We start from the raw sequence: 8,884 nt of genomic DNA on the forward strand, positions 1-8,884 counted from the left end.
CTTCTTCTCAATGATTGAAAACTCCAATTCTCATTCTGTGATCTGTCAAGTGTGTCAGCAGAAGTCTGTTCTCCTTGGTCTGGCTATATATCCTGAAATGAAAAAGCCATAAATAGCTAGTTCTCCATCTAAACTTATTGACTAAAGCTCATTTTTCTTAGACTGGAAGGCATCCTTCTATTTATTCCAAGATTTCACAGTTTTTGGTCACGGCTGAATTCAACCTGTGAGTAATTATGCAAATTCACCCTGAAAAACTGTTTTCCTAGCACAAGGGAGTTAGGTATTTGCAAAGATGTTTGAGTTCCTTGACAGCTCTAGACTGTAAGTGCAAAGGGTAGATTTGTTGGTAACTACCATGATAAGCAGAAATAAATATCTACCTGAAGACAAGGAAAGAGATGTGTTGAAAGGTTTTTAATTTGTGCATACCCATTTAGGATGAACGTTAGCTGATGATCAGCAAGTAATCACTTAAACCACTAAAAGAGAAGAATGAAACCTATGGCATTGCAAAGCTAATACCTGGAAAACAGGCATTAAACACTGCTGGGAAGAAGCGTGGTATAATGAATTATCTATTACAAACTAGATTCAAGGCAGCTAGAGGCAGCTTCTCAGAAATTATATCAAATTGTTAGTGCTTGCTAATTGTGTGACATTTAGAATTTACTCATTAAGAATCTGCCTTTTATTTACACTTTAAACAAGCATGATATTGGTGATGTGCTCACATTTTGCTTTTTTGTATCTTTTCCTACCAGGAATACAAGGCGTTGTGGAGGCTTATCAGAGCTGCCTTCCAAAGCTGCAGCTCTATGGGCCAACAAACATTGCTCCCATCATCCAGAAGGTGGCAAAATCAGCATCGGAGGAGACCAACACCAAGGAAGCCTCGGTAAGGGCAGGATGCTTTGTTCTTGCCCTGTCTATTGCCAATACAATAGGATCTGTCAGTGTATATTAATAATGCCTTACCAGCTTTTATCAGCTACCTTCACAGAAGTCACTGAGTCTATGGCAGCTGGAGCAGCGTATCTAACCTTTACATCTCTGACAGTCATGACTTTCGACTCATGCCCCACTGTTCTGTTTTTCGTACACACTCACATCTTCACAGAGGAAATATAAGTGGCAGGGCTAGGGTTACAAAAATGCAGGGGTCAAGCACTAACTGTTCTCATTATATAAGTAGATATATAGGTATATATATATATTAGGGTTATATATAGGTGTGTATATATATATATAGGTATATAACTCGTATATTGCAGCAGGAAAAATGATATAGGAACAGAACAGAGATGTACATTGATGTGCATTCCATTACCAGACTTGGAGCTTTCCCTAAGCTTTCCCATTGAGGCAGAATTTCCCAAACATTTCTGTTCATGCTCGTGAATGCCACTTCAATACAATTTGCAGTGTATTGATACTATTTAGAATCTCAGACCTACAGTGGTGAATTGCTATATTTGAATTTCCATACCCAGCTAATCTTGAGGTAGCTCATGCTGTTCCCAGTGCTGTCTCTGAGCCATTATGTCACATTTAATAAAATGCTTTGTTTTTCTAAACCTAAGCTTCCCTGCTTTCTGTTTGTTTGAAAATCAAATTAATTTGTGGCATGATTTTTCAAGATGAAGTTACCTCTCTGTGTATTTTGTTTTACTCATGGCAGAAGGTGATGAATAGAAAACTCTGTGTGAGTTTACATAGCTGTATATAAACAAACTGTAATGATGTTTTCTGTTGGTACTGCTCATGCAGAGCAGTGACCAAATTCTATGACCTGTTCATTTCTCTTATTAATGCACATTTGTTAAATGGTTCCAGCTGCCTAGCTATTCATAAAGGACCCATGTGAGAGCTGCTCTTTCCCATTAACAAGTGAAGAAGTAATAGCCCATTTGATCCCAGTCCAGTGAGCCTTGGACTATTGGGAAAGAAATGACAAGCACTGAAAATTGCTTGCTCCCTTTAGAGAATGAGAAAACCTCTCCTAGGGGCTGTATATAAAGTGTCTGAAAATTGATATTTTCCTTCCTGTACATGCCCTGCCTCTTCTCAGGGACATCATCGCTCTGCAGAATACAGCAGACCTGCCATGGTGGGGTGCTTCTCCCACAGGCACCAGTGGGTCACCCTCCAGTTTGCAGATGGCTGCACCCATCCCACTTGCCTGTTAGCAAGCCTCCTCTGCAAAGTGCTGTCATAACCTCCCTGACACCTCTGCTACAAGCTCTTAACGCTTCAATACCCCATTCCTCTCTGCCTCCCACTGGTTCCCAAGGGGAAAAATGTAATCAGAAACTGTCAGCAGAAGTGACTGTGCAGCAGATGGAAAATAAGGCTGGTGAGGATATCAGGACTCTTCCGGACTTCGCAGCCAAAGTCCTGCTTACTCTGCCCTAGCAGCTAGAAACCCCCTTTTCTTCCTTGTGCATCCCTTCGCTCCCTCCAGGTCCAGGAACTGATGTGAACTACAGCCAAGCTGCAGCAGAGGAGAAATTAGCGACTGATGAGGTTTGGATGGAAAATGTGCTTAACATTTGAGTTATTATAATGGCTCTTTTCTCTTTTAAAAATCTGTGACTGATAGTTGTCAGAAATAATTTCATAAACAAAACAAAACAAAAGGCTTTGAAAGATGAACTAATATATATATATATATTTACTTCTTGTCCAACAACTTCAGCAATATTTCATCTTGCTCATTCTGACGGATGGCGTCATCACAGACATGGCTGACACCAGGGAGGCCATAGTCCACGCCTCTCACCTTCCCATGTCAGTCATCATCGTCGGGGTTGGAAACGCCGATTTTAGTGACATGCAGATGCTGGATGGAGATGATGGGATCCTGAGGTCTCCCAAGGGCGAGCCAGTGCTTCGAGACATTGTCCAGTTTGTGCCATTTAGGAACTTCAAACATGTAAGCTGACTTTTCCATCCATTCTGCTGAAGGGTGAATGTATAAACATATAGTGAATGGTCCCCAGGGGTAGGGCCTAATGTTGCATGAAAATACAAAGTATACAGTAAGTCAGTGGCATTATTGTGCCAGAAATAAACAAAACAAAACAAAAACAAATACAGAATGTAATATTCTTTATCAGCGACGTGGCTGGGAAAGAAGAGATGAGAAAATCCTTGCGCTTCTATGGTGTCAGTCCTCATATCATTTCCTCTCTTTTAGTTTTGCTTCTCTCCCTGTCTTACTTTCCCTGATATCTCTTTTCCATTCTGTTTTCATGTGTTCTGTTAGGATTGTTGTATTGCATTCCCACGTATGTACATTGTCCCTTCATTTCCACAGAGAGATGAAACAGCTGCAAATTTGCATTGAGCGGTTTCCCCGGGAGGCTGCTTACTGTTTGACATTCAGATCCCTACATTCTCAAAGACAGAACAATCCACCCAGAGCATCCTGGTTGCCTGCAAACCTTTCCTCAAGTTCTGTACAAGAACACAGCCAAGAAAGTTCCCTGTGCCTTCAGCCAGCTGTTCCCATGTAGCCCAGTGTGGTGTAGGAGACACTCTTGAGGAGGAGAGGTGACAGACCCAGCACTGACTTGCCAAATTTGAAGTAATCCCTTGGCCATGTGCTTTCCTCCTCAATCACCTGCTGACATTGCAGCATCTGTCCCAGGGATGTTATCAGCACCTGGGTACAGGCAGTGTTCACCCATAGCAGCTTTTTCCTCCAAAAGACAGTTTTTTCAGTGTCCTTTTCCTCTGTATAAAGATACGGAATGGATGTGGTTCATCAGTGATGCTGATTCCATTCTTTTCTCCTCTGTTTTTCCATCTTTCCCCTCATTTCCCTCTCCCCTCATTCCTTCTGTGATATTTAATCATTTTTCCTTACTGTTTTCTCTTCGCCTTAGTCTAGAAAGAATATCCTCGGTATTGGATTAGAAAATTCCTTTACCCTGCAGTGTACCTGTTCCACTTTCATCACGAAAGAGCCCTTCTGAAGCTGCTCTTAGTCTTTTAGTTCTGGCTTTATCACACATAGGTTTTCAGTTCTGGGTTGGTTTTGGTCTGTGTGTGGATTTACACTGTTTACATTTCTTTAGTTTTTCTAGTCTTTTTGTTACTCACCAAATAGCTTCATTTAATTCTTCTCCAGAGTTGTTCCTTTTTCTGTCTTCAAAATAAACTGTTGCCACGTTTGTCACAGCTGTGGACACCCTTCTTACTATCACAAAATCTACTGACAAATAAGGGAGAGTCTTGTTCCCTTTTTCCCTTTAATGTTACGTAAAGAATGTATCCTCGTATGATGTAAACCTCACCTCACTTGTGGTTTTAGTGTGGTATTAGACCACACTAAACAATGACAGGTTTGCCTCTGAATTGTAGATATGTCCATTTTATGTTGACAGCTCTGCTTAACCACCTATTAAGTATCTGCTGGAACAAAGTATGAGCATGACCTGCTCATAGCTCACAATTCTCCTTCAACATATAATCACAAGTGTGTGGTACTGCACCAGTCTATTGTGAAAGCATCAAGAGGCAGGTTATTTATGGACTGGTGTTAGACCTGCATTCAATGAGCTGAAAAAATGTTTCTGCAAGAAACTGACAAATCCAGCTGCATTTGTTAAGTTTAATTTCACTTTGTGACTCTATATAACAAAGTTGAAATCATCCCTGATTGGATAGATGAACACTGGCAGTTGCAGCTCTGCTCGGGTGCTGAATATTTTGTGCCTTATGTTAACTTTTGAGTGATTCTGAATGTTATTTTAATTGCAAGCATTGGTCAAATGGAGAGTGTGTCTTATTTTGAGCTGCTGTCGATTAACTACCCCAAATTATAGTAATCTTAAAAAATCATTGCTCTTGTTAGAGATGTTTTTCTCCCCCTTTCACTCAGTAATGGGGATAATATAGCTTTAGAGATAGATAATGTGTTTGCTATATCACAAATGCCAGTATATCTTATACAACCCGATATTTAATCTGTATATCATGATCTTTCAGCATTTCAATAAATGTCAGTGTAATGGATGAGTGCCCATAACAACAGCCCCTTCTGCTTGAATTTCTTTGTTGTGGAAGCATCCCAGATTATATCTCCCTGGACAAACTGACATTCGCAGCCATCTTTCTTATCCTCAGCATGAACAAAAGGCCATGCCTGCTGCATCAACTAGTGGAATGATTTTCGATAATAGAAATGATTGTGATGCTTTGAATTTGTTGGGTTTTTTTTCTTTTTCCCAGAAAAAAATAAATGCAGATTTAACCCAAAACTGGGTTTGTCAGGTCGTTTCTGATCATATACAAGGATTACCATAAAGCAGCATTTTACATTTTACAGCTTTAGGGAAAAGATTTCATTAAAAATCACATATTCAATTCTCAGGTCAGGCTGCAACTCAGAATCTCAGATGAAAAATAACATTGCCAATAGCTGCCTCAGTGAGAAAATCGAAATGAGGGACAAGGGAGTTCTAAAAATAACCTACAGATAAACTTATCAAATAAGAGGGATTCTGACTTTATGGAGGGCCCTGATCCTTTGCAGCACTCAGACATACATATAAGTCAGTTACTTATAGTTATTCACATGTCTTAAACTTCAGAGCCCCATTTGGTGTTGTACTGGCTCAAGACCAGAGATAGAAAGTTTTATTATTGGGTTTTAATCTTCTTCTACATGATGTCAAGAGTACTTCAGTAAAGCATTAATCATAATTGTATTGATTCCTAGCAAATCTATAATTGCAACTCCAACTCAGTGCATTCGCAATGATACTTTATGAGCTGATTTCTCTGCATTTAAAAAGCGTGATGTATTTACTGTGCACAACTCGGATGCAGCAAATAGATGGTATTGCACTTTGCATTGTGTTTAATTACAGAGCCTGACAACTGTAACTTAATAATACCTATCACAAATAAGTGGGGAAAGCATAGTTCTTCACCAGTGCAAAGAGCAATGTTTTGCACTATGCATTGTAATTAAAGATTATGCATGGTAAAGCTGTAGAATGGAATCAGCAGTCATTTGCAATACGTATCAATTATCATCAGAGGGGATTATTCTCTTGCTGCTGAGTGATCCAGTTGCTGTGTATTAGCCATCAGATGAGACCTATTCATCTTGAGGTATTTTCTTGCTAGGTTGCTCTTCAAGCATAGCATTTAAACAGTGATGGAAATGGAACAGCAGTATATTTGTGTACCACCTGTGTTAAAGAGCCCAGTAAAGGTAACTTAAATAGCACTGCCCAACTGGGCTGGTTTTTAGCTTGGAAGCTGTTGGGTCTGTTTCTTACTTACACAAGTGCATGATCCAGAGAAGCTGGTGGCAAGTGTCCCTGCCCAGCATCTTTAGGCACAGAGCAGAGAGGAATTGTGCTTGTAGCTTCCCCTGGAAGGAAGTTCTGCAGGGTCCCTCAGTGAGTACCAGTGAATGATGTCTTTGCAGAGCATTTCATCATGATACGGTGCTCTCTGAGCGCAGTGAGGTTCAGGACAACTGTTTCCTCAGCCTTGAACTTAGAAGAGACCAAATGGATCTGAAAACATGCAGAGCACTTTTGGCTTTAGCGCACTTCTAAGTGGCTTTGTGTACATGCCCAAACTGACCTACAAAATGAGTTTCATGGTGCCACTCTGTACCATAAGTCTTGCCTTGATCTTGCGGCTCCAATGCCTCTAAAACCTTACGGCGCTTTTAGCACAGAGACAGGTTAACATTTGTGTTTTCTGCCATTCCCTGCAGGCCTCCCCAGCCGCTCTAGCAAAAAGCGTTTTGGCCGAAGTTCCAAACCAAGTGGTGGACTATTACAATGGCAAAGGGATCAAACCAAAATGTGTGTCAGAGTACGAGTCTTCCAGGACATTGGCTCCATGAACCCGCCTGCACTCCTTCACAACATCAAAAAACAAAGAGAGAAATGCTACTGTCTACAACTACTGTACTTAAAAATGAAACAAGCAGAAAGAATAGCACGTTTTGGTGATTTTTAACTAAAATGACCTTTTGTTTGTTTCTTTGTTTGTTTGTTTGGTTTTTGCATGTGTAGCCCAAAGGCTTGAATCTGTTACGCGGTGATGGTGTTGAAAACTTTTTATGAGGAAAACAAAAGTGAACTCTTGACATTACAGCATGTCTCCTTGAAATAATATATATATATATTAAAAAGGTTCTATCTGTATCTGTTTTTTATACAGGTTTGTTGACATTTTGCTAAATTTCTTATCTTTACACTATTAAAGCATTTTGAAATATTTATCGAGAGTTGATAGCCAAAACGTATTGGGGTTAATCTGCTATGAACTGAGAGATTTTTCAAAATGGCAGATGCATGAACTGTATTTTGCATGTTTAAAATAAAAACAACACGGTTTTGCACTTGTTGTCTTTATTTCCCTCTCTGCCATGACGTCTTCATTCCTCTCGCTTCCAACTTCTGTATTCCAACAGAGGGGTAACCAGTTGTTTCAAGAGCTACCTAGTCCTGAGCATGGGCGCTTCTAACACTGCCACTTTGTAACATGGGTACCCAGACACTCCCACACACCCGCACAGAGCGTTCAGACCGTAGCTCTGAACAGATCTGGCGTGGAGGGCCTGATGAATCAGGACTGCAGGAAAAGATCCGCCCACGTCATCCAAACGATCTGTCTGGTTTTCCAGTGTCTCAGTTTTGGCTGCCCAGATTTAGAACCTGTAATGTTTGGGAGTTCTTGTTTTGTTTCATTTTTGTTCTGTTTTGTTTTTTAATCTTGCACCCAGCTTTGTTTGACACAAGAAATTTTGTGTGGCCCGATTTTGCGGCAACTGAAAATGGAAACTTCTCACACACAGCTGCTGTGTACAATAGAAGAACTGATTTCTTACCCAAGAAGTATATCAGAGAACAAACAACACATTAGCAGTGGATTGATTTTCCTATTGAAGTGTTAAAATATATTCACCAATGAAGAAATTAGATCAGCGTTATTCTTAGTGTTTGAATTTTGGCTTCTTCATTTGCTAGAAGACAACAGAGGAACATGCAGCTTGTTCAAAGCTAAGGTTAATATTCGACCAAAACCAGTTCTGCGCGGGGTTGCCCAAAGGACATAGCTTTGGATGAGTAGTACTCCCATTGAAGTGAATACATTTGTGTTGATTGGCTTTGATTGATGATTTTGTACCATAAAATGAAGGGCATGGGATAGCCAAGTCAGGTCTTCCCAGGTGTTGAACAGCAGCCAGTTTTACTTGGTAATATGTGTAAACTGTGTGAAGATGATGCAACTGATCAATCTCAAATCAGAGCCACTCTGCCCAATTATCTTACCCTAAAACACCTGTAGCTTCTTGTTCCCATTTCCCCCCTTTTTTGTTTTCTACCCAGTTCTCAAAAGGAGTACTTCTCTACTGCTAAAGCACCCAGATGAAAAGTCAATGGACCAATGTTCTTTGCTCCACTATAATAATATTTTGTATTCTTGGGAACATTGTTTAACTTTTCTGCACCTCAGAGTCCTTGTCTGCAAAATGAAGATCACTGCTGTGTATTCACAAACACCTCATAGAATCACAGACTCATAGAATGGCCTGGGTTGAAAAGGACCACAATGATCATCTGGTTTCAACCCCCCTGCTATGTGCAGGGTCACCAACCACCAGACCAGGCTGCTCAGAGCCACATCCAGCCTGGCCTTGAATGCCTGCAGGGATGGGGCATCCACAACCTCCTTGGGCAACCTGTTCCAGTGTGTCAGTGAAAAATTTCCTCCCAAACTCTCATAATGGCACTGGAGGATTATTGTAATTGAAATGTGTTTTGAGATCCTCAGAGCCATGATGGTGCTCTTGTAACATAAAGAATATTACTTCACCTGGCCCTGGATTCAGAGATGGGGATGG

General features: G+C 40.6%; 1 protein-coding gene across 3 annotated transcripts in view; it reads left to right on the forward strand.

Moving 5' to 3' along the window:
* Positions 1 to 7,378, forward strand: part of CPNE4 (copine 4) — a 198,534-nt gene extending 191,156 nt beyond the window's left edge. For all 3 annotated transcript variants that reach the window (XM_015854074.3, XM_015854075.3, XM_085538247.1), the window contains exons 14-16: positions 765 to 898; positions 2,699 to 2,935; positions 6,746 to 7,378. In XM_015854074.3, the coding sequence (XP_015709560.1) occupies positions 765 to 898; positions 2,699 to 2,935; positions 6,746 to 6,877 (503 nt within the window). In that variant the 3' untranslated portion in view covers positions 6,878 to 7,378. The remainder of the gene's footprint in view (positions 1 to 764; positions 899 to 2,698; positions 2,936 to 6,745) is intronic.
* Positions 7,379 to 8,884: the final 1,506 nt, after the last annotated feature.

The sequence above is a fragment of the Coturnix japonica genome, chromosome 2 (genome assembly GCF_054131305.1).
Source record: "Coturnix japonica strain WE chromosome 2, WE-NBRP24, whole genome shotgun sequence".
NCBI lineage: Eukaryota > Metazoa > Chordata > Aves > Galliformes > Phasianidae > Coturnix > Coturnix japonica.